Genomic DNA, 24,516 nt, shown 5'->3' with positions numbered 1-24,516 from the left:
CATAGCAATAGGCACGACCAAAAGTGTTAGTTTTGAAAAAAACAAATAAACAGTATTAGATTTAAAATTAGTTTCCAAACAGCGTTAAAATTAAAAAAAAAATCCCTCTCAACGACTGAAGGTCGCTCAACCGCTTTCAACGGCAATTCGATCACCCGCAGACCTGGTCCACCACGCATCCGGACCGTCCGTCCGCACCTGGTGCGAACGTCTTCGCTTCCAGATGCCGCCACGTGTCCCCTACCCAATTGCCCAATGGCCTTGAGAAGCCTCCGTCCGCGTTCTCCGTTTCTCTCTCCTCTGGCTCCGAGCCTCCGACGACTCTCGACTCTCGTGGCGTGGCCCGCTTGGAGGTTCTGGTCTTCTAGAGGAGGCCTTCCCCCTCGGGAGGAAGGGAGGGAAGGAAGCTTCTAGAAGCCTTTCCCGCTGCCGATGAAGGAAGCCAGCAGCGGCCGTGTCGCCGGCGCCGGCGCCGGCGCTGAGGACATCGGTTCCTCGTCCGGTGAGCCCCTTTGGTCCCTTTTCCGATAGTCCGACCCATGATTATAGGAGTTTCTTGTTTCTTCCTCCATCGTCAAATTCATAGCCAATCTGGTTCCGTTCCATGTCGTGTCCTCCATCGTAGCGGTATTCTACGAAGCGATTTTATCCGCGTTGGTCTTAGGACTTGGTAGCGATGGCGTCGCGGTGTGGCATTGTCGCGTCCAAGGTTGGTTCTAGACTTCTAGTGGCCGATTTCGAGGGAGGCGTTAGGGTTTATATATGCAGGCAGCAGGCTCATTGCTGGCTTTCTGGTGAATTCTGGTGGGATAGTCGTCCTGATTCGAAGAAGAGGGGAGGTTGAGGCGGGCCAATGTTTTGGTTTTTCTTGTGTTCCGGTGTAATTTCAGTTTGGGTCAGCAAACTAGTAGAAGTGGACGGATTTGGGGACTAAGGGAATTTTCCTGCCTGATCCGTGGTCCCCTGGTTCCTTTGTCTTCAAAGACTAGTAGAAAGGTAAAGTCTATTTTTTAATCTCCAACTTATACGGCAGTCTGGTCCTAGACGGCCTCTCCGGATAAATTTAGTCCTCTAGCGGTTTTTAAAGGAGGTTTTCTATTTTCTAAAAATAATAAAATCTGGCTTAATCTCTAAAAAAACATTACTAATTTATTTTAAATCAGAAAAGTGTTAAACTAGTACCATTTTTTTTAAAATGTTATATATGTTGCTGCTCTATTTGGAGTTATTGATAACTTATGTATTTATATGTTCCTATTGCTTTATTGCTCATAGTCGTCCTCATTATTTATTTGAAATAAATCAGATTAAAATAACTAAAAATAGAGTAGCAACAGATAGATACCATTTTTAGAAGAAAATTGGTAGTAATTTTAGATTTTTTTATTTAAAATAAATTAATTATGAATTTTTAGAGATTAAATTGGATTTTTATTTTTTTTAGAAAATAGAAGACCATCTTTGAAACTAACCAGAGGATGAAATTTGGCCGCTTTGACAATTCATAGTTCAATGTTGAAAATCGAACTCCGTGCATGTTGTTGGAGGTTGAAAATTTGACTTTACCCAAGACTAAAATGTCACCTTTTCCTCTTGCTATGGCCATTATTCTATTATATTTTCTAGTGACTAAAACTAAGTGTTCCACTAGACAGTTGTTAGGATTTATTGAAGTTTTGCCTTGCAATGTTTGTTACTGCTTGTTAGTTGTGGTTTTGATTTCCTCGTGGTTTAATAGATTAACCTTCTAATTCTTAGTTATGTGATTCTTCATAAACCTATTCTGTTGCTTGCTTTATGTCATTATTTTTATGATTCTATCCCATCTCGAATAATGCATAATTTGATAGATCAATAGTTGTTTATTGCAATGGAAAGAGATTAGGGCAAACAGTATGTTAGCTCCTAGAGTTGTTGAAGTTTTTTTATTGATTTTTTTGTCTGGTGAGCTGGTTGTATTTATTCATTTCACTGCTTTGCTGAAACTTGACTTTATTCTTATGTAATTGTTTGAAATTTGTACTTCTAGTGTCCAACAATTGTTTCCCACAAGATGAGGGTATAAGCTCCAGCGAAATGGACAATACTGAATGCTCTGAGACGCCCTCAGAGGTGTCGGGTTCTGAAAGAACAAGACCTGAAGATAGCAAAAAAGCATCTTCCGTAGTTGATAAGAAGATATCTATTAAAAAGAAGGTAATCTAAACTATCATGTTTGCTCGCCCATGCTATTGTGGTTCATTATTCATGCTTTTGACAAAAAATATGTAGCTTTTGTCTTTTGCCACTGTTTACATGCAAAATGTTTTTCTAAGGGAACATATTCTACATTTAATGGTTGCACTGCTAATGTATTTTATTACATAGCCATGAATGTAGAAAAATTAGCAGCGGATAGCTGTAATCATCGCTGAGTTTCTAGCACCATTTTTTTCCCCTCAAACCAGCTTAGAGCTGCATGTCATTATATTAAGAAGAAAAAAGGTTAATAAAAAACAAGCCCCATCAAAGCCTCACAAACACAGCACACGCCCCACACTCACACAACACAAAGCTCGCAAATTTGCAATTCACTATCAGTTAGTTATGTGTGTACTTTTATTCCTTTCTACAATTTTTTAATTAAATGACAGTTTCTACCTGTTGCATCTTGTTTTGAATTTATTGCAGCTAAAATTGTTCAGTCGAATGGCTACACTAAAAGATGATGGAACTGTAGTTGTCGATATCCCCACTAATATTGAAGCTGCATCACTTGATCTTCCTTCAGGGGATCACCACAATGTGGCCTTTGGTGGTGAACCATTGGACTCTTCAGATCTTCAGCACAGGCCACCAATGCAAATTGCTATGCTGATTGTTGGTACAAGAGGGGATGTGCAGCCATTCATAGCTATAGGAAAACGTTTGCAGGTGAGCATGTTATCGAATTCTTTTGATACGATATGATCCTTTCGCTATTATTTAGATTTTTTCATGGTGGTTAGTTAAAATATTGTGAAATGTGCCTGTAGAGGATCAGTATGTGGACCAATTTATTTACGATAAGCTAACGAAGCATTGAGAGCATGTCATGATAAAATAGGCTGTAGAATGTTATTGCTATGTGCATGTTATAACTGGCTGGCAGCAAATATTTGAGGGTCCAGCACAGCATAAGGGAGCCAGTATACCAATTGTTGAATTTTTCACCAAATGGAACTGCAACATGCTAATTGTTTTATGTTTTGTTCAAGATGAGTAACAATTACTTCTGTTAGCAGGACTACGGTCATCGTGTTAGATTAGCAACCCATGCCAACTTCAAGGACTTCGTGATGACTACTGGGTTGGAGTTTTATCCCCTTGGTGGAGATCCAAAAATTCTTGCTGGATGTATGTGAGTGTAATGCTTGATTGTTTTTGTGCTTTCACCTTGGAGTTTGCTATAAATATATCTTGCATAACAGTACAGGGTTGGTAATTTGAGCAGACATGGTTAAGAACAAAGGATTCTTGCCTGCAACTCCATCAGAAATTCCTATCCAGCGCAAGCAGATTAGGGACATCATATTCTCCTTGCTTCCTGCTTGCAAGGATCCGGACATTGATACTGGTGTTTCTTTTAGTGCGGACGCCATAATAGCTAATCCAGCAGCATATGGTAATCCTCTTATTATTCCTACTTTATTTTACATTTCTGTTTGATTTGTTAAACTTGTAATAAGTCAATTATAAGGCATTCTTTTGGCTCTGAAGGAATAGCCTTTACACTTACCGCATTTTGTTTGTTATCTTAGTTCAACTGCTGACCTCAATGAGTGCCTATACAGGACATGTACATGTGGCAGAGGCTCTCAATATACCGATTCACATAATTTTCACAATGCCGTGGACGTAAGATCTCTCTCTCTCTCTCTCTCGCATGGACCAATATGGCCTAGATTTTAACTTCAAGCGCATCAGTGATGATTTTTATTTTATTGCCAGGCCTACCTGTGAATTTCCGCATCCTTTCTCTCATGTGAAGCAACCTGCTGGATATAGAGTAAGTTGATTGTTGTTGCGTGAAGTAATCATCAGAAGATAGAATGTCTATTAGTTGTAAAGACTATTACTTTAAATGTGAAACTTTGTCATAATACCTAATATCAAAAAAATATTTGACAAATATGATAATACAACAAGTAGACATTCTATCTTTAAAGGAAACTTCCCCACTGTTTCATGTGAAACAGTTCCATTACATATCAGAGACTATCATGTGGCACCCGTTTGACTATTACTTTGGGTTGCAGCTTTCATACCAGATTGTTGACTCTTTTGTCTGGCTTGGCATAAGGGATATGATAAATGATCTCCGAAAACGGAAGCTGAAATTGAGACCAGTTACATACCTAAGTGGTACACATGCTTATTCGAATGATATTCCTCATGCATATATCTGGAGTCCTTACCTTGTCCCCAAACCAAAAGGTCGGTACCTCATGCCTTGTAATACCCCAATCAAAGTTAACAAGATCTTGAAAATGCCTTGGTACCTTTTCTTTTACTTCATCAAGATTATTGTGCATAAACTAGTCATACAATTTTGGAAATCAAAGCAAAGCATGGTCACTATTTATTTGTATTTAATGAGCTTCCTTAAATATCTGAATACTTCTGTCAATTTCGGGAACTAAACTTCGCTGAGTCATAGTTACTATTACTGATGTTAATAACTGATTTTTTTATTGCTGAAAAATTAATCTGTGCCTCTTTTACAGACTGGGGACCTAAAATTGATGTTGTTGGATTTTGTTTCCTTGATCTTGCTTCAAATTATGAGCCTCCCGAGCCCCTTTTGAGGTGGTTAGGGAGTGGTGACAGTCCTATTTATATTGGATTTGGTAGCCTTGTAAGTTTTATTTAGTGCTCAGAACTAATGTATTTTGATGAGTTTACTTTTCTTTCTACATGTAAGCCACGATTATGCTTTAAATTGTGTTACATTTATATCTGGCTAAATGCCGTATATATACTGTTTATTCTATGTTGGTCCATTCTTCGTTCTCTATTGTGTTCGTGTGGAAAAAATGGAAAATAGAGTTGGTAGGTTTGTTATTAGATGGAACTGACATGTAATAAAATTTTGTGAAATAAAGATGTGCCCATGAGCACTCCAATGAACCATAAAAATGGAACTTGGAGGTTTGGAAATGCAATTGTATGACTCATTTTGGTATCAAGGATTGTAGGATCACATGTCAGTCACTCGGCCTTATAGTTGGTATTTCTGATAACTGTATGATTTACAATGACATTTTATAGTTCAAAGATTATTCTGTCCAGTTATGGCACTGGTTAAAATTAATTGCCTCACAAAAGCATAGCTCAGCTTTAGTCTGCAATGAAAGTCCTTATTTTCTGTAGATTAGAAATTGACTCAAAACTTACTATGTTATAAACTTATTAGGAGTAATTTGCTGGGTCGTGGTCATGTGTAAACTAGGGTGTGGCGCAAATGATCTTGTATATGGGTGTTCGGCGTGTAGGATCAGCCTCTCCCTTGTTTTTTCCTCTTAATGAAATGACACGCAGCTCTCCTCCGTTGTTTGAGAAAAAAATAACCTTAATTTGCCCAACAAAAGCATGGGCTTAGTTTCTTTGAGTAGTTGACATGAACTTGAACCTTAAGCTGAATTTCTTTGAAATGTTCAGATGAAGTTTGACATTAGAAGACATTTCAATACTCTATGAGGCTTTCTTATCTTATAGCAAGGATCTCAAACATGCTTACATTTTGGTTCCACTACTATAAGTCAAATCTCATCTACAAAGTTGTTGAGGCTAAATGTTGCCTCGACCATTTTGGCCTACAGTTGTTGCTGTACAATTCCTATCTGCAATAATTTATCACTGATATCAAGATAAAATCTTCCTACAGCTGTGTTTTAATTATTTTGTGACATTTTGGCCTTCCTGATAAGTAGCTGCTACACTTTTTTTTTTGTTTGTCTTCTGTTTTAGTTTATTACTGATGACTCCTATTTCCAGCCAATTCCAGAACCAGACAAGTTAACAAGAATCATTGTCCAAGCACTTGAAATTACTGGACAGAGAGGTATCATTAACAAGGGTTGGGGCGGGCTTGGAAATTGTACGTTATAAGAGTTCTTTAACTTTTGATATGTTACCATGTTCTTCACTTTCAGAGGCTTTGCATGTCAAAAATAATAATAGCATGCGCATGTCTAACTGTTTTATTTGCAGTGGAAGAATCGAAGGAATTTGTGTATGTACTTGATAATGTTCCACATGATTGGCTCTTTTTGCAATGCAAAGCTGTGGTAAGACCTGTCTTTCTTTCTCAGATGCTTATATGCCAAAAATCAAGTATGATGGTTTAACATGGAGGAAAGCTTATGCAGATGAAATTTGGGAAGAATTAGAGATGAGCTTTGCTGATTGCAAATCATGTGTATAGTTGCATTCCTCATTGCATGTTAGGCTGTGTTGTCCTGGAATTCATACTTGGGATTCTAATAAAAATATAGAAGTTGGATTTGGAACTAATGGAGTTGAATAAATAAATACGCAAAGATTAGGAATACGTACAGAATCAATGGGATTCTGATCATGTTATTGAACAGAGGTAGTGAAATGCAAGTGGTTCCTTGTATTTTTGCGGACTTGTGAGAGACTGAAAGAAGTCATGCCTGGTGAGGCTGTGACAATGGAAGTGCTTGACATTTCCTTTGTTAGCTTTACCTCTGACAATAGCTCTGGCTGTGTTATGTGCTGTGTCTGAACACTGGCGATAGTGCACTGATCTTCATTGTTGAGTGTGGTTTCTTCTATTTTTGTTCTGAGAGTGTGATATTGCTGTGCTATGTAAAAACAGTTCAGACCCAGGAATGGCAGTCGATCGACGTAAGGAGACAAACTGGCTGTTAATAGAGGAACTTCATATAGAAAAGTACTCTTCAGTTATCTTGGAATTAACGACTTGTAATATGGCCTTTGTCCTTTTCAGGTACACCATGGTGGTGCTGGCACTACTGCTGCTGGTCTTAAGGCTGGGGTATTCCCTCCTCTCTTCCTATTTATGTGTGTGTGTTTTCCGACTGATGTGTTTACCGCTAAATTTTGTAGTGCCCCACTACCATCATACCATTCTTTGGTGATCAATTCTTTTGGGGCAGCATGGTGCATGCCAGAGGATTGGGGGCACCACCTATACCTGTGGAGCAATTACAATTGCATTCACTGATTGATGCAATCAAATTTATGATTGATCCAAAGGTAAACATTTTAAATTCTGTGCTAGTTGCCTATACATAGGATGGGAAATTAAAGAGATTATATAAAGGAGGAGGTGTTTGAAAATAATGCAGATATTACCTGCAATCTTTAGTGTCTATGTTTCTAAAAATGTGAAAGCAATAAGAAGTTGCAATTCGTATTGAGTTGTTTCGCTATGTTTGACTGCAGGTAAAGGAACGAGCTGTTGAGCTAGCAAAGGCAATCGAATCAGAAGATGGTGTTGATGGGGCTGTAAAATCCTTTTTAAAACATCTTCCACAGAAAAGGGATTCCGAGACGACGCCAACTGCACCACAGTCAACATTCATGCGACCGCTGCTTCTCCCTGTAAAGAGGTGTTTTGGCATGGCATCCTAACCCTGCATTTCCAAGCACCTGCTTTGATTTTGTGGCATCACTGGAACAAGTTGCACCACATTCTAAAGAAGGGGAAGTACCAACATCTGTCGCCAGTTGTTTCATCCTATATAAAGATTAAAGAATGTAGGTAGGGCTACTAATTATTCATATACTAAGTTTTTGAATTTTTATATATATGTATATAGCTTGTGGTCAGTGTGCATACAATACGGTAACTTGAGACTTCGGCTCCTCACAACTGTATATATATTACAGAACTAAGCGGGATCGGTAACCGCTGGCCTTTGGGTTGTTACGGAATTTCATCCAAACTTTTGTCCACCCAATTATTTGATCTGAAGCCGATTGCTGCTGAATTTACATGTGCATATTTTACAAAGCTATCGGTTGGCTGACTCCAATTACATTTTACAAATATATACGTTTCGGAGTAGCACTGTAGCGAATATTGAATACGACATGACAAGTTCAAATGTTTATAGCTGTCCCCGCTGTCGATGTTGCATGTGGAGATTTGGTCAATCGAGATGTTCATATAGCTGTCGATTGTGTATGTGATCTTCTAGTTGAGCTCCTCTGTGAACAACTGACATGGTGCTAGTATTTTGTTTGCCTCCAGCCAGTAAAATTGTCAGTTGTCACCTTTACCGTGTGCCCGCGTGGAGAAAATAGCTGGTCAAACCTTCGTGGAAATTAAGAAGGGAGCAATGTCAGCATGCACGACCCAGTAATATCAAAGGTGGGGTATGAAAGGCGACCAGCTGTAATAGGGAATCCAACGAAGAAATCAAGAAAAGAACGGGTCCATCAATAATTCAATATACGTAATGCAAACCTACGATCTAAGCATGGCTGCAGCTTGTGGGAGCGGCTAGCTCGTGAATTTCAAGGGGTTCCGTCTTTTTGCATGTCATATCTGGTTTGACCATTGATTTCAAAAAATATATATAGTTTCACAACATATGAATTATATATTATGAAAGTATTTTTCATACTAAGTAAAAAAAAACCTAAATTTTATGTTGTTAACTATATAATTTTTTTAAAAAATAATTAATGGTTAAAAGATACAAATGTTTGATTTAGGACATATGAAAAAACAGAGGAATACTTTGTATATAGACATCACATCGAGCATTAGATTCATTTATTTACATTTAAGCTCCCGATATACATTTTTGCATGGGCACAATTCTTCGTTCAAATCAAACTTCACTTTGACTTTGCTCTAAGTCAATCTTTTTAACTTTAACCAAATTTATGGAAGAAAAGGACATGGACATTTGCAATATCAAATTACTTCTATTGAAGCCTTCATGCAATATGTTTTGTTATTGCATTTATTTGAACACATGTAGATGTTAATATAAGATAGATATCGTTCTAAGCGTTTCATCAAGGTTAAAAGAAATAACTCATTTGAATGAACCAGTACGTATAGAAAAGAAAAGCAAGCAAGTATTGTCTATGCATGTTTTCTTGTTTGGAACGGTCTGCTGTGTGCACGCCAAAGTTCCGGATTTGAACTCTGAAGTCGTCCCTCCCGTACGTTTTTTTTTCTACAAAATTGAAAAACACAAACCGTCGCAGCCGGCCATGGACCGCGCTCACTGGCATGTGGGGGCCCACTGGACCGACGCGAGGATGACGGGCCGGGCCCGGGCCCGGGCCCGACGGAGACGGAAACAGAAGAGAGCACGGCTGGCAACCGAGACCGGCCGGGGACCACGACGACGCACGCCCAGCGATCACCCACCAATATAAGCGCAGGAACAGGCGGCCAGGCGCGCCCCCGTTCCGCGAGCAAAGAAAGCAAAGAAAGCAAAAGAAATCGGAAAGCCTTCCGAGAAAAGGCAACTGTGTGCGGGGGAGGAGCCCCGTCCGATCCGGCGCAGCCGCTCGCTCGTCAAACCCCCCGTAAAAATTCCACCTTTTTGTCTCTGTTTTTCAGTTCGCCGTCCGTCGATTTAGGCGCCTCTCTCGTCTCTTGTCTTTGCTCGATTCCGCCGCGGCTTCCGTCCGTGTCGGTAGATCGATTGCGTGTGGGGATGGTGGCGGTAAGTGCTGCGTACGCCGCTGCGATCGGGGTTGTTCATCTTACCCCTGGTGGTGGCGTGCCCCTTCTCGATTTGGGTGGATGCGTAGGGTTTCGATTCGGGGAGGCAGGCGCTGCTGGGTTGGTGCCGATCCGGTTCGTGATCCTTGCCGTGGTAGTTGGGGGGATTGCGATTTCGTTGGTTCTGACGACGGTCTGAGGGCGTCGACTTTTGGGGTGCCGGCGATTGTTCATCATCGGCCCGCGAACCTGGAATAATTTAGGACCAAGCCAAATGTACTTAATTGGTGTTCATTCACCGCATACGCATCTTGGCACTAACTTCCTGTTTAGTATGCCCAAAAAACTTGGTGTTAAATAGGATGCAATTTCCGTCGCCAATATGCGAATTAGCCTGTGTTTCATTTTCTTTGCGGGCTCAAGGGATCCTTTTACAGCCTATGTGATGCCTTTTCTGACAACTGTCAACTGATTAATTTTATATCTGCAAATGAGATGAGAGGCATGGCAATACTAGAAGCAAAATGTTATGGGGTTCCACTGATAGAATTATGGGTCAATTGTTGACACATGAAAACCCTTGATATGGTGAAATGTGGTTTCCTGATTTTATGAAAATGATCAATGCGTTTTTGACTTTTGTAGTAGACTCTCCAATGACTTTTGGCTGTTCATGTTATTCTGTCAATTATATAGTACTAGTGTTAGAATTGAGTGAAATAAAGTTCATGCAATCTGATTTTTCATGTTCTAGCTTTTGCTGACATATAGTACTCTACTAATGATTTCAGGGTTAACTGTGACATATGATCCCAGATCTTGATCCACTTGAAGTATTCAGTACATACAACTGCTTCTTGTAGGTTAGTACCAACTTTTTGTGTAAATATCAAATGAACATATTAATTATGTGCTTCAGGTCTCATAGGTTTTTTCCTGACGTGCCATTTGCTTCTTTTTGTTATATAAGATGTGCTCAGTTAGGCCACTTTTTATAGTCGACCTACTTTATCATTTCTAACATGCCATTGGGAAGCTAATGTGAACTTTCAGGGAATGACATTTCCTTGGGTAGAAGTACTATATTTGTCTTGTAGAGGAGCCTTATTTAATGCTGCCATTATGTCTTTTGGAACAATATATATTGTTATTCACAGCCAGTAACTCATGATTTGTTTTAATATTGTATTTGTTATATCGAGTTGCGCAGATTCTCTTCAACTTTTGTTGGGCTTTGGTACTTATCTGAATGTTTATGCCCTACTACCTTTTTAGAAATATATGGCTGGTATATGTTTTCAAGGTGGGAGATCCTTTGAACCAGAATGCCCTCTTTTTGAAACTAAAATATCTGTTGGAAACCAAAATTGTCCCTTAAATGATCTAAAATATTAATTTAATAAGCTTCACAGTGGAATACTTGATACTTAGTATTGACTTATCTTCTTTCTTGGTCTGGGCACTTGCTTTTGTGTTTATATAGAAAAATTTATCTGTTTTTTATGAGTACAGAAAAATATGTTCTCACAATTTCTTTTTGCCTAAACTGCTTAACTTTTTAACTTGATACAACAACTTACTTTTTTCAACAATTCTAACGGTTAAGTCAATTTAACACAGTTGGTTTCAAGATGACAAGTAAGAAAAGTAACAAATCTACAGTCACATCACGCACTGCTCTGTATATGGAATGGGACAGGCTTTCTTGCCCTATTTGTATGGAGCAACCCCACAATGCCGTTTTACTTATATGCAGTTCATACAAGAATGGCTGCAGATGTTACATTTGTAACACAAGCCATCGACACTCTAATTGCCTTGACCGGTTCAGAAAAATGAATGGTGATAGTAAGGTCCGTGCTTCACACTCAACCTATTCGGTGCTTTCAAACTCCAATATCAGAACTGTCCAACCAAGAGCTCACTATAATATGATTTCTAGACGTTCACGGAGCCCAAGACTCGGAAGACATGTTGATAATGAAGGATCTTATCATACCAATGTAAACAGTGGTCCAAATCCAGATGACATATCTAGACCTGATTCTGATTTCACTAACTATCAAGAATTTGAAAACTCAACCTTACCTGTTGAAGGAAGTATTGTATTGGGGGAATGCCATGATGCCATGCAAAGTTCTGCTGAAATGAAATGTCCTCTCTGTAGAGGATCTGTATCTGGCTGGATTCCTGCTGGAGATGTGAGACAGTATCTAGACAATAAGTTGAGAACTTGCTCTCACGATTCCTGCAAATTTACTGGAAACTATGAGCAACTGCGTGAACATGCAAGGACTGCACACGTGCTTACAAAGCCTGCTCATGTAGATCTGTCAAGAAAAAGAACTTGGGATCGCCTTGAGCATGAGCAGGAGGTCGGCGATGTCATCAGTGCAATCAGGTCCCAGGTACCTGGGGCAATAATAGTTGGTGACTATGTTATTGAGACTAGAGATGACATGTCCCCAGACATAGACTCCGACGATGAAAGTAGTGAATGGTACTCAGACCATGTTGAATCACCAGATAATATACTTGATTCCCCAAGGGTTTGGCCAAATGAAGCGCTAGGGTCCCCTAGCATTTGGTCAAATGAAAGGCGTAATTTGGCAAGGCTGCCACAGAACAACAGAGTTTCACCCAGGCTTTCATTAGGCAGTAGGCGAACCTTGCATTCAGGTTGGCAGGGGGGTCGTCGGTCAAGCACACGGAGTCTACTGCAAAGGGGCTTCTCAAATCACCACTCTGGACACCGCAGCAACTCTCGTGGACATCGTCACATGCTTCTGGATAGGTCCTATGCTGGTGCCCGAGATTCAGGGACTGGCAGGAGCCTAAATCCGTCGGTGGTGCCAAGCAGGCGGCAGCGGCTGCGGTACACGCACAGAAGTCACTACTGATGGAAGCAATAGCAGTTCCACTGTAGAACTTCATTGTTGGATCCATCCATGCTATCTTTGTAAATATATGCCAAGGCTACGTTTTTTATTTAGTGTGTTAGTGTATTTAATTTAATCTGTGTAAACAATCTATCCCAGATGCAAAAGCAACTATATATATATTTCTCTTATTAAATGCCATTTTACTCACGATTGGACTGGGTTTTTCTTTCGTTCTCAATTGGGTTAAAATGTTATTGGATTACATGCAGGCGATTGTTGTTATACTTGCCTGGTGATTTCTCAGAAATGGCATCAGTGTGACTGCGTTGACTGCATATCTCCCTTCTTTGGAATGCTGGATTTTCCCCCTGTTTCCTGTTGATTCCCGTGAAGTTCGTGTGCTCCAAATGGGGTCTAAGTAGTAAAATAAGTAAAATAAAATTGTCGCGCGTGTTTTTTATTTTGGTTTTGACAAACTAAGGATCTATTTGGATACAAGAGTTAATTACTAGATCGCTAAACATTAGCTAAAATTACTAGGTTAATAGATAGGCTATTTTTTAACCAAGCCTCCAAATAGTTGTCAGCTAATTAGCTAGCCAACCCACAACCAATTTGTGTTAGTTTTTAGCCCAACTAGTAACTAGCCCTAGCTTATCAAAAATGTCCTAAGAAAAACAACTAAAACATTTGGTAACTACATAGGAGTAATTTGTCTAAGGGCATATTTAGATGAGCAAGGGTTAGTTACTAATTGGACTAAAAATTACTCCATCCGTACCAAATTATAAGTCATTCTAAGAATCTTGGAGAGTCGAAACATCTCAAGTTTAACCAAATTTATATGATAACATAACAACATTTATGATACCACATAAGTATCATCATATTCTTCATTAATCCTATTTTTATAGTATACATATTTGATGTCATAAATCTTTGTAATTCTTTCTATAATTTTAGTCAAATTTGAGATACTTTGACTCTCCGAGATTCTTGGAATGACTTATAATTAGGAATGGAGGAAGTAGCTCAAATTACTAAGGTTGGCTAGTTAGTTGGCTAACAACTGGTTGAAGACTTGTCTAAAAATTAGCCCACCTATTAACTCTTATGTTTGGATGCACTAGAGCTAATTTAAACTAATTCTTAGCTAGCTAGTGATTAGTATCCAAACATGCTTAACTATAAGCATTGCTTTTCCTGAACGCTGCCTGGAGCTCTACTTCGACCAGCTTTGCAAACCTCCTGCCTTCTCCCAACCTGTTTCTTGCAGTAATGGAGGAACACCGAACGCGTCTATTGGTGCGAGTTGGCAACGCATCATCGTTGGACAGCTGGGGATGAGAATCTGAGAGCCGAACGTTTGCCACTGCTGGGTCTGATTGCTCAAGAGAGATGACCTATCATATCGGCATCTCTTGCGTGCTCTGTCAGTATGGTAGTATGCTGAACAGCTGAAAGGTACCTTGTCAGCTTCAATTTGTTTCTGAGTGCGTACCAGTAGCATATGCAAGGATATGGTTGGGGAAAACCAGTTGACAAAAGACGTCGCATCATGAACCTTTAAAAGGGATTAAAACGGTCAGAAATGATGGGAAGAAACTTAAATTATTTTACATTTTCATATTTTTTTCATGGAAACGAAATTGAAAACGATATTGCCATGAACAAATAGGACACCAGTATTATGCCATGTCGATATCGATCGGTAATCAATAATGCATAGAGTTTGTTGTCCTCTCCTTTTGTTTAACGTCTTGTTTGTTTTCTTTTTAATCCATCTTCAGTAGGGGCTCCGGCCCCTCCTGTGCTAGGAATTGACGTCGTAGCGTTCAGTCAACTAACCAAACATGATCAACTTCATCCATATTTTGCTGGTGTTTTTCTTTTTTGTGCTTTTTTACTTTGCCATGCGTTTGTGATGCTCTCGCATGCTTTTTAATTTCCTTTTCAACTCCGTAGAGACTCCCTTGCCCCATCTTTTTTTTATTCAGCAACTTCCAGAGCTGTACAGTACTTCCTCCATCCCAAATATCTATCGTTTTCATTTCCGAGAAACAACTTTGACAAAATATATATTAAAAAATATTAAAATTAAAATTTATGGTACATAATTAGTATCATTGGAAGGACCTTTGAATCTAGTTTTTTAATAAATTTATTTTGAGATATAAATGTTGTACGCATTTTCTATAAATCGAGTTAAACTTATGGTACGGAAACCAAAAATAACAAATAATTTGGGACAGAGCGAGTATGCCCGTCTCAAATGGGTGGTTGACTTGTCCCATCCACCCTATTACTGTTCTTCTTTTGTGGAGTTCGGGAATCGGGAAGCACCGTCGCACCCGATTTTAAGAACAAAACCAGATACACACTATATGTGAGCTCAGGAAGTCAAATCTCACATATAGCTACAAATAAGGGTAATGTCATAAGACAATGCTTAAATACATAACATATTAGTATAAAGAATATAACCTCAGAGTATAGACAACGAAAAGACAACTCCGATCCTCAAGCGAAGACTCCAGTTCCACAGGGACAACTGACTGGTTGATCACAAGCCTAATTCCTCCAAACTCTAGCAATCTGATACCCATCCGGGATTTTTATCCAAATATTTTAAAAGTAAAGTAAGCGTAAGTACATGTCGTATTCAACAAATATTACATGGGGTTCATGAGGCTCAAAAGGCTGACACTGGTTTAGTGCGATTAGCTTTTAATGAGACATGATTTTAGCAATTGAGTAGCAACAAGTTTATCACAAGCCCGTAAACACATGATCAGGTAAACATGAATAATGAATAGCATAAACAATTAATCATTAGTGAGCATCTTCATCATCCATGTCATTAGTGTTCATCATCTATTAACCATTAGTGATCATCTATTCCATAAGGGTTCCAAGGCCGCTCGTGACCATGAGCACGATTGATATACTAGTTTTACACTCTGTAGAGATTGTACACTTTCACTGTAAGTCGTAATTTACCCTTTCGCCCGAGGTGATCAGCCTCTTGACCCACTACTAAGGAAGGTCGGCAGGGTTCACTATGAAGCCTTTCAAAGGTTCGTCTAACAAGTTAGGGCCATTAGATTCACTCGGTAAACAGATATATGAACCCCCATGTCGAATGACACAATTCCATCACGGCTATACACATAAGAGTAGAGGTTGTCCTATACCCAATTCGGCAAGCCATTCTTACGCCAATAAAGATAACCACTAACAAGCTAGAAAAGGTCCTCATACTGAGCTAAAGCCAGAGCCATATAGCCCTCACAGCTGTACTGTAAGTCCCAGATGATCACTTACAGATAAGTCCTTAGGGAGAGGAATCTAGAGCACCATAAAACAGCCGAATGCTCTAGCCCCCTTGTTCTAGGTTGCTAAAAAGCATCTTTTAGTGTTTATTGCATATTACATTAGTCAAGTTACAGGATCATGGTTGTAGTTGAGCACTAGCATCATACTATCCAATACAATACCCCAAAGGTATCAAGATACAAGGTACAAAGTACTAGGAATTCCTTAATGACAGTCAAGGTAGACACATGTAGTATGGCTTAAATGATTAAAGGTGAATAGGTAACAAGGAAGATCCCATGCTATACTTGTCTTAAAACACCGATCCTTCGGTAAGCTTTAATCTTCAACGTTCTTCTTCTTCTTGATCACCATATATATCTCACCGACTGGACGTAATCATAAAGCACCACACAAGCATCCATACAATCATACACGAAGCAAACAATAGATCTAAATTAGAATAGTACATCAATCATAAAATCAAGAAGAAAAGTTTATAAAACAAATCTACGTCTCACTACGAACATACAGACGCGAAGAGCACACTAATCGAAGCTATGGTGAAAAAGATACATCTACCGAAAGATCTACTAATAAAACCATTAGCTTCATGTGTTTTAATTATATAAAAACATATATAAGATATTTTATAGGTAATATAAATTAAGTCAAATTTAAGTTTGAATTATAATACTAAAGTAAAATAAATAATATTTTATTTAGAAAACTCAGTTGCATAATTATTGTTCAAATTAGAATTTAAACCATGAAATCCTAGTATTAGTGACATGATAAATATTGTTACTAACACGTAGATCTTGTCGCTATGAATCTAACGCAACTTGAATGGGTTTAAACAGAGTTAAAACGCAGAAGATATGATTTAAACAAGATTTCTTTTAATCGAATAGTAGATCAAATCTAATCATGAATTTTAAAAGTTGAAAACCTACATAACAGTAATATGAACACGTAGATTATGAAATTACGAACCTAACACAAGTTGAACGGATCAAATCAGAGTTAAAACGAAGAAATTATGGCTAAAACAAAATCAGTGGCAAAACGGTAAATAAGTGAAAACGTATTTTTTATCTAAACTGACGAAACTACGCTTTTAAAAGAAGAAAGCGTAAACTGTGAAGTACGCAATGGACCGCGGGTTCTAATCAGAAGAAACCGAGGGACTCTTTTATAAATCTAACAGCGAAGGGGTACCTTTCTATTTGGGACGTCGGATTAGATTTGGACGCCCGGGATGGAAGCGGGCAATGTAGGTGGCCGGCGATGGGTTTACATGCGGTGGCGCCATTGCCAGAGCTCGCCAGCGACATTGGCTTTGATGCTCCCGGTCACCACAAGGCACGGGAGAACATCGGGGAGAAAGAGAAGCTCGTGTAGAGCTCAATGGAGGGCTCGGGGAAGGCTACGACCGCACGATGGCGAGCGGCGGCAGCATGGGTTGCTTGGAGCTGGCGACGAAAATACGATGGCAACACTACGGTAGATGGGAGCAAGAGAGGAGGGGAAGGCGCCATAGGGTTCTTCACCTCGTCTCAGTGCTCGGTACGGCCCCGAACTGCGGTGAATCGACGGTGGAGTTAATGGCGGCGGAGGGTGGCTCGACGGAGTCCGACCAGGGTGCACGACGCGGCTAGGGCTAGGGCGAGGCGTCTAGGCGCTAGGATTAGGGGATAGGGGCGGCGTGCGGCCTCGGGGCTTCGTTTTATAGGGCGCTTCGCGTGGGGCGCACGACAAACGGCAAGGCCGGGGCGGACACGGACACTCGGCGCGAGTTCGTCTTGACGACGAGCCTAGGTAGGAGGCAGAACTGACGGGCGGGCCCGGGTAGTCGACGACAGATGGAGCGGGGCCAGGATGTCGGCCAGAGAGAGGAAGGGGGAAACGGGCGCGAGTGCGACAACGACTAGGCTGAGGCCACCGGCTGCTGAGCTGGGCTGCGGAACGGCGGGGAAGGAAGTGGGGAGTCCTGGGCTTCGGCCCAAGCGGGGAGGAGAAGGGCGGCCCACGGAAGCTAGGCCGGCGTGGAAGGAATGGGACACCACTAGGCCGGTGGGAGAAAACGGCCACAGGGGAGAAAGAAAAAAATAACGGAGGAGGAGTAGTGGGCCTGCGCGCCAACCTCGGCCCACGCGGGTGAGAGGAAGAGGGAGACAGGGAGAGGGCCGGGGTGCTGGGCCGAAAGAGAGGGTGAGGGAGAGTTTTTTCCAAATCTTTCTCCTATTTTGTTTTCAAAGCCAAATTTAAATGCAAACCAAATCAAATTCGAATATGATTTGAAACACACTTTTTAATTCAAATAAAATTGGGAAATTTTGGTAAGTTCTCCAAAAATAAATTTTACACCTTTTTAAATTCTTTTATTTTCAAATTTTCTTTTGTTTCATAGCCATTTTAATTTCTTTTTAAAAGCATTTCAAACCATTTTGAATTTTAATCTAAACCACTCAATAAAATACATCAAATGCAAGGGCATGTATGCATAAATATGTTGCTAAACCTTATGATGAATTTTAATTGAATGAAAATTTTTATTTTCCTATGTTTTCATGAGCACAAAATTCAGAAATATATCATTTTAACTCTATTTTCAAAAGTGGCAAATTTTGAGGTGTTACAAGCACCGTCATCACCACCACTGAAATAAAACCTCATCAACCCGACAGCCCCAATTCCTGACCTAAATCTCACTGAATAAATGGACAAGTAGACTTAAGATGGCAAGTATGAATAAATCTGGACAAAACATTTGACAATAAATTCCACATATTTCTTCTTGAAAATCCAACGACGGTAAATAGCAGTTTTCCTTAAAAATGACCATACAAATCTTGACCAATGCATTATTACATGACGAAACTAACAAATATGAACACATTCAGATGCATGATCACAGATATCCAATACATCCGTCCCAAAAAACATATAACTATGGAATTTATGCAAGTCAAACTAACTTAAGTTTGATCGAATTTATAATAAATTTAATTAACAATTATGTCTCGAACTAGGTTTAATACGAAATATATTTCACAATTAATTTAATGGTACTAATTTTGTATCATAAATGTTAGTACTTTGATTGTGTGAGGCCCTAAATAAATTCAAATAAAAAAGTTATCAATTACAAAGTTGTATAACTTTTTGAGATCTACAATTTCATTTTGGTAGTTTCTCTATCCGAGGTCGTTTAAAAATTTTGAATTTCAAATTTAAGAAATTCAAATCTAGTTTTTCTTGACAAGATGATCTCAAATCAAAAAGTTGTCAACTACAAAGTTTTATAACTTTTCGAGATCTACAACTTTTATTTTGGTTGTTTCTCCATCAGAGGTCGTTTGAAAAATTAAAATTTAAAATTTAAGAAATTCAAACGTAGTTTTCCTTGACAAAATGGTTTCAAATGAAAAGGTTGTCAACTACAAAGTTCTATAACTTTTCAAGATCTACAACTTTCATTTTGGTTGTTTCTCCATCCGAGGAAGTTTGAAAATTTTAAATTTCAAATTTGAGAAATTCAAACATAGTTTTTGTTGACAAAATAATTTAAAATAAAAAAGTTGTCAACAACAAAGTTCTATAGATTTTCAAGATCTACAACTTTCATTTTTTATCATCTTTTCATGTGACTTTGTTTTATGACTTCAAAATTTGAATTTAAAAAAATATCAACTTGAAACAATATTTTGAAAGAGTAAATGATTTCAGCTGAAAAAGTCATCAACATAAAAGTTGTAGAACTCATCAAGATCTACAACTTTTATTTTGGTCATTTGTTCATCCGACAAAGTGGTACTATACATTGTTCACAAAATTTACATATCTCTCTTATAGTTTCACGAAATATAAAAGAGATGCAAAATTTGTGATCAATGTTACTATCACTTTATCGGATGAAGAAATGACCAAAATAAAAGTTGTAGATATTGATGTGGCAGAACCGCCCGAAATAACACACCTTCGGAGGCGCTCGTCTTCTACTAGACACTAAGCACCCTGAAAGCAAGTTACATCGAACGGATTTCGTCGAGCACACCCCAAGGAAGAACTCGAATAATCCACGTTTTTCCTCTATGATCCAATAATGAGAACAAATTTACAATACTTAGTCCATTTCATACAACAAGAGTTCTGAGAAATACATTATTACAATACTAAGTTCAGAGTGCGGAATTTAAACAACAGAATTACAATAAACATCTAACGGTATAATACATGGATCCATCTATACCCACCAGAAGAATACTCCACACAACAGCTACTCTTCAAACTGCACCTGCAACAGGGGTAAATAAACCCTGAGTACACAATGTACTCGCAAGACTTACCCGACTAGTGAGAATAATTTTTCGACTCCAAAGGATATGATAAGTTTTATGGTTTGCTGGGTTTCCTTTTTGCAAAAAAAGTAATACTAGTAGTGAATCCTTATGTATGTTTCTTATTAATAGTCATGATTAGTTCATTATCTAACCATTCTATGTAAGCACCTGTTCTACTTTCAAACAAGAGTTGAGCAAACAGATCCATTTCACCATCTTTCATTTTCTAGTTCTTACTACAGTGCTAGACTGCAGACAAGTCATACCGGATTACCTAACGATTCGCGAATCAATGTACCTAGTTGGGTACCCCAAAACATATGCTCTGCTTGTACCCCAGGCACAAGCAGGACCAACCCATCACTCTCCTGTCAAGGGGTCCAGATCCCCGTCCAAACTTGGACTCCAAGCCGCCACACCTGAATCCTAGACTCAGTGTAGTGCTTAGACCTCTACCATCCCCGCCTCCAATCAGTCGATTTAGAAAGAGCCGAAACCCACAACAATTGAGCAACGAGGCACGCATAATGAAAAGGAAGGCAAGGCACACCTACTGGCGTGGGCAATTGGGTTCGAGTGGAGGGATGGGAGGTCTGCCCTCGGTTGTGGCCATGGCATGGCCTTAATGGCGCACCAGTGGGAAGACGCCAAATTGGTGCCTGGTCGGGCCGTCATCAAGGTGGTGCAGGGTCAGGCGACGAGGAGACGTGAGGGCAGAGGTGCAGACAAGCTGAATTGAATAGAGGTGACCTATCTCTGACGCACTCATGGGCGCAAGGCGACAGCAGTGGCAGAGAGATGGGAGGCAGAGTGAGGACGGTGGAATATGGCCAGGGCTCTGCTATGACACACCTTGGTGGGACGCGATTGATGTAACCGCAGCGACCCAGTCTAGCCACTAGCGAACGAGCACGCACATGTTCACGCTGGCCTGGCCCGCGCGCCGCAGCGCCATCAATGGCATGATGACGACGGGTGCAACCATGTGCACGGAATCAAACCGGGCCAGGGCGTAGACACGAGCACGGGGGTACAACGGCAGCGGCAATAGGTGTGTCGTGATGCATGGTGAACTTGGTAGCACGACAGCACATAGGGCGGGCGGTAGTGCGGCACGGTCGTGCGGCAGTAATGGCGGCCTCACACGACAGCACCCATGACTATTCCCATGGCACACAGCCAGCCCAGCATGGCAACACGCGGGTGCACGCAAGGCGCACCGATGCGGCGACGTCGACCACTGACGCACGGTGACCGCGTCCACACGGGGGAAGCAAACCAAAAACGTGTTGTGCATGACTTTTAAAGCTTCTACCGCAACCAAACCGTTACTCCTAAACATAGACGATCTTCACTACACTCAAGATGGTATATGAGGCTACTTAATCAAGTTATAACACTACATCGCTCTTTAACCCAATTCCTCAAAATAGTTGGCTAAACATAGCAATGTCTAACTGTCAACAGACTTGGAAATTTTTTTAAGTTTTGAGTTGAACTCTATTTCAAATTGCATTTCTAAGCTATTAGAAATATTAGCTAGCAAGGTTATTTTTCAACAGCAAGTATTTCATCAGCTTCTACAAAGTTCACACTCCAAACTTTATTTAAGCCCCATATATAAGTTCTATAGTAATTTTACTCAATAAAAATTGCTTTACAACCATACTTGATAATTGTACGAATCGTGGAGTAACTTTTCATTTTGCATTCTTATTGATTGTTTTAGTTGAAATACTTCACCTATTCGTTTCATCACATGCATTACCCCATAAGTATGATGCTCATGACGTGTTTTAGTAAATAATTTAGGGTGTAACACCGAGCGTGTTACAGCTCTTCCCCTCTTAAACAAAATCTCGTCCCAAGATTTTATGTGCCTAGTGTGGGAAAAGAGATAAGAAATAAATTCTGATTTAAACAATTACCTCGATCAACTAGAAAGAAGGTGGGGATAATGCTTCAAGATATAGCTTTCTTGCTCCCACGTTGCTTTGTCCTCTGAGTGATTTTGCCACTGAATTTTGTAAAACTTCACCATACTATTTCTAGTCACTCTTTCTTTTTTTGTCCAAGATCTTGACAAGATGCTCAATATACGACAAATTGGGCTGGAGGAAAAGTCCTTCAATTTCCACAGCTTCATCGGGAACCCCCAAACATTTCTTTAACTGTGAAACATGGAAGATATTATGCACCGCTGACAAAATATCCAGGAGCTAGAGACGATAAGCAACATGACCACATCTCTCCAAAACCATATAAGGCCCAACATAATGAGGGGATAGCTTCCCACGGACACCAAATCGATGCACACCTCTCATGGGTGACACTTTGAGATACACATGATCACCAACTTCAAATTGCAAGGGCCTTCTTCTCTTGTCCATATAAGTTTTCTGATGACTTTGAGCTGTCTTCAAATGGCTCTAAATAATACTAACTTGCTCTTGAGCTTCTTTGATAAAATCAGACCCAAAATATCCACGGTCTCCCACTTCAACCCAGTTAAGTGGTGTCCTACATTTCTTTCCATACAGAGCTTTAAAGGGTGCCATACGAATGCTTTCTTGATAGCTATTGTTGTAAGAAAACTTAGCTAAGTTCAAGCATTCGTCCCACTTCTTTGGAAAGGAAATGGCATAAGCTCTCAACATATCCTCAAGTACCTAATTTACCCTTTTTGTCTGACCGTCAGTTTGCGGATGATAAGCTAAACTTCTAAGGAGACTAGTACCAAGACACTGCTGAAGTTGCTCCAAAAAACGAGAGACAAAGACTGACCCTCTATTAGAGACGATAGTAACAGGAACTCCATGCAGGGTCACAATCTAGTCAAAATACAACTTGTCATACTTCTTAGCTGAATATCCGGTATCCACCAGGAGAAAATGAGTGGACTTGGTAAGGCGATCCACAATGACCCAAATAGAGTTATAGCCCTTGGACGTGCGGGGTAAACCCACAATGAAATCCATGGAAATCTCCTCCCATTTCTAAACAGGAATAGACAAGGGCTACAAAAATCTCGAGGTACGCATATGGTCTGCCTTCACTCTTCCACAAGTCTCACACTCCGTGGTGTACTTGGTGATATCCTGCTTCATATTTTACCATCAATACAAGTGGTGCAAATCATGGTACATTTTATTACTTCCTGGATGGATGGACAACTTGGAATGATGATCTTCATCCAAAACCTTTCTTCGAAGCTCATCACTTGAGGGAACAACCAATCTATTCTTAAACCTCACTACACCTTGCTCATCAATACTAAAATGAGGACCATGCCCTTCGGCAATTAACTTATGATGTGTGGGATTTCTAAAGCATCATGCCTTTGCTCTATAATAATTTGCTTAAGTAAATCTAAGACTAGAGCAATATGGGCTAGCACCTCAATATGGTTGAGAGACAAGGGTGCTTCTTCAACTTGATACAACTTCTGGCTCAAAGCATCAGCTACCACATTAGCTTTTCCAGGATGGTAATGAACCTTTAGATTATAATCCTTGATTAGCTCTAGCCATCTCTGTTGCCTCATGTTTAGCTCAGACTGAGTGAAAATATATTTGAGTCTCTTATGATCCATAAAAATATGTACTTTATTTCCCAACAAATAATGCCACCAAATTTTTAGAGCGTGCACCACAACAGCAAGCTCTAAATCATGGGTGGGATAATTCACCTCGTGCTTTTTTAGTTGACATGAAGCATAAGCTATCACACGTCCATCCTACATAAGCACACATCCTAGTCCAATCCTTGAGGCAACACAATACACATCAAATGGTCTATCAATATCTGGTTGGGCAAGAACAGGAGCAATGGTAAAAAAAAATTTCAGGGCTTGGAAAGCTTCTTCACAAGCCAGACTCCATACAAACTTAACATCTTTCTAGAGCAGCTTGGTTATCGGCTGAGCTATTTTTGAGAAGTCAGGAATGAAGCACTGATAATAACCAGCAAGACCAAGAAACTGACGAATCTGATGCACTAACTTGGGAGATTTCTAATTTAACACATCCTACACCTTGCTTAGGTCTACAGAGATACCTTTAGGTGTCAGAACATGTCCCAAAACTATACTTGATCTAACCAAAACTTACACTTGCTGAATTTGGCATACAACTTATGTTCCCTTAATTGAGTCAGTACTATCCAAAGATGTTGTGCATGCTCTTCATTGTTCTTGGAGTATATCAAAATATCATCAATGAACACCACTACAAACTTGTCCAACTTTGGCATAAAGACTGAATTCATGAGATAT

The 24,516-nt window shown here is 39.8% G+C and overlaps 2 protein-coding genes across 5 annotated transcripts; both read left to right on the top strand.

The window, feature by feature from the left end:
- The first annotated feature begins 252 nt into the window (after positions 1-252).
- LOC136541683 (sterol 3-beta-glucosyltransferase UGT80A2-like) lies at positions 253-7,916 on the top strand. Of its 2 annotated transcripts, XR_010780431.1 has the most exons (15): positions 253-502; positions 2,030-2,196; positions 2,671-2,913; positions 3,264-3,375; positions 3,473-3,643; positions 3,813-3,876; positions 3,970-4,027; positions 4,278-4,455; positions 4,746-4,876; positions 6,016-6,118; positions 6,232-6,308; positions 6,995-7,042; positions 7,114-7,263; positions 7,453-7,767; positions 7,900-7,916. XR_010780431.1 is itself a non-coding variant. In XM_066533691.1 (14 exons), the coding sequence occupies exons 1-14, from the start codon at positions 433-435 to the stop codon at positions 7,639-7,641; spliced, it is 1,761 nt and encodes a 586-aa protein (XP_066389788.1). In that variant the 5' UTR covers positions 253-432; the 3' UTR covers positions 7,642-7,890. The 2 variants fall into 2 exon arrangements, 1 of the variants encoding a protein (XP_066389788.1); XM_066533691.1 differs by lacking the exon at positions 7,900-7,916 and having other exon boundaries at positions 7,453-7,890.
- Positions 7,917-9,247: 1,331 nt separating this feature from the next.
- LOC136541684 (uncharacterized) lies at positions 9,248-12,789 on the top strand. Of its 3 annotated transcripts, XM_066533695.1 has the most exons (4): positions 9,252-9,561; positions 10,492-10,563; positions 11,457-11,553; positions 11,643-12,789. In XM_066533695.1, exons 3-4 carry the CDS (start codon positions 11,540-11,542, stop codon positions 12,598-12,600), a joined length of 972 nt encoding a protein of 323 aa, XP_066389792.1. In that variant the 5' UTR covers positions 9,252-9,561; positions 10,492-10,563; positions 11,457-11,539; the 3' UTR covers positions 12,601-12,789. The 3 variants fall into 3 exon arrangements, with proteins under 3 accessions (XP_066389789.1, XP_066389792.1, XP_066389790.1); XM_066533692.1 differs by having other exon boundaries at positions 9,248-9,561; positions 11,321-12,789; XM_066533693.1 differs by having other exon boundaries at positions 9,254-9,561; positions 11,457-12,789.
- Positions 12,790-24,516: the final 11,727 nt, after the last annotated feature.

Source organism: Miscanthus floridulus, chromosome 3 (genome assembly GCF_019320115.1).
Source record: "Miscanthus floridulus cultivar M001 chromosome 3, ASM1932011v1, whole genome shotgun sequence".
NCBI classification, from domain to species: domain Eukaryota; kingdom Viridiplantae; phylum Streptophyta; class Magnoliopsida; order Poales; family Poaceae; genus Miscanthus; species Miscanthus floridulus.
Note: the sequence above shows the minus strand (reverse complement) of the source record. Positions and strands in the feature narration are given on the sequence as shown.

What these genes read in the sequence shown, in the direction of transcription:
- LOC136541683 (XM_066533691.1), top strand. Translation starts at nt 433, where the DNA reads ATGAAGGAAGCCAGCAGCGGCCGTGTCGCCGGCGCCGGCGCCGGCGCT. An exon ending in CTATAGGAAAACGTTTGCAG is followed by an intron (nt 2,914 to 3,263) that starts GTGAGCATGTTA and finishes TTCTGTTAGCAG; the next exon opens with GACTACGGTCATCGTGTTAG. An exon ending in TCCAAAAATTCTTGCTGGAT is followed by an intron (nt 3,376 to 3,472) that starts GTATGTGAGTGT and finishes TAATTTGAGCAG; the next exon opens with ACATGGTTAAGAACAAAGGA.
- LOC136541684 (XM_066533692.1), top strand. Translation starts at nt 11,332, where the DNA reads ATGACAAGTAAGAAAAGTAACAAATCTACAGTCACATCACGCACTGCT.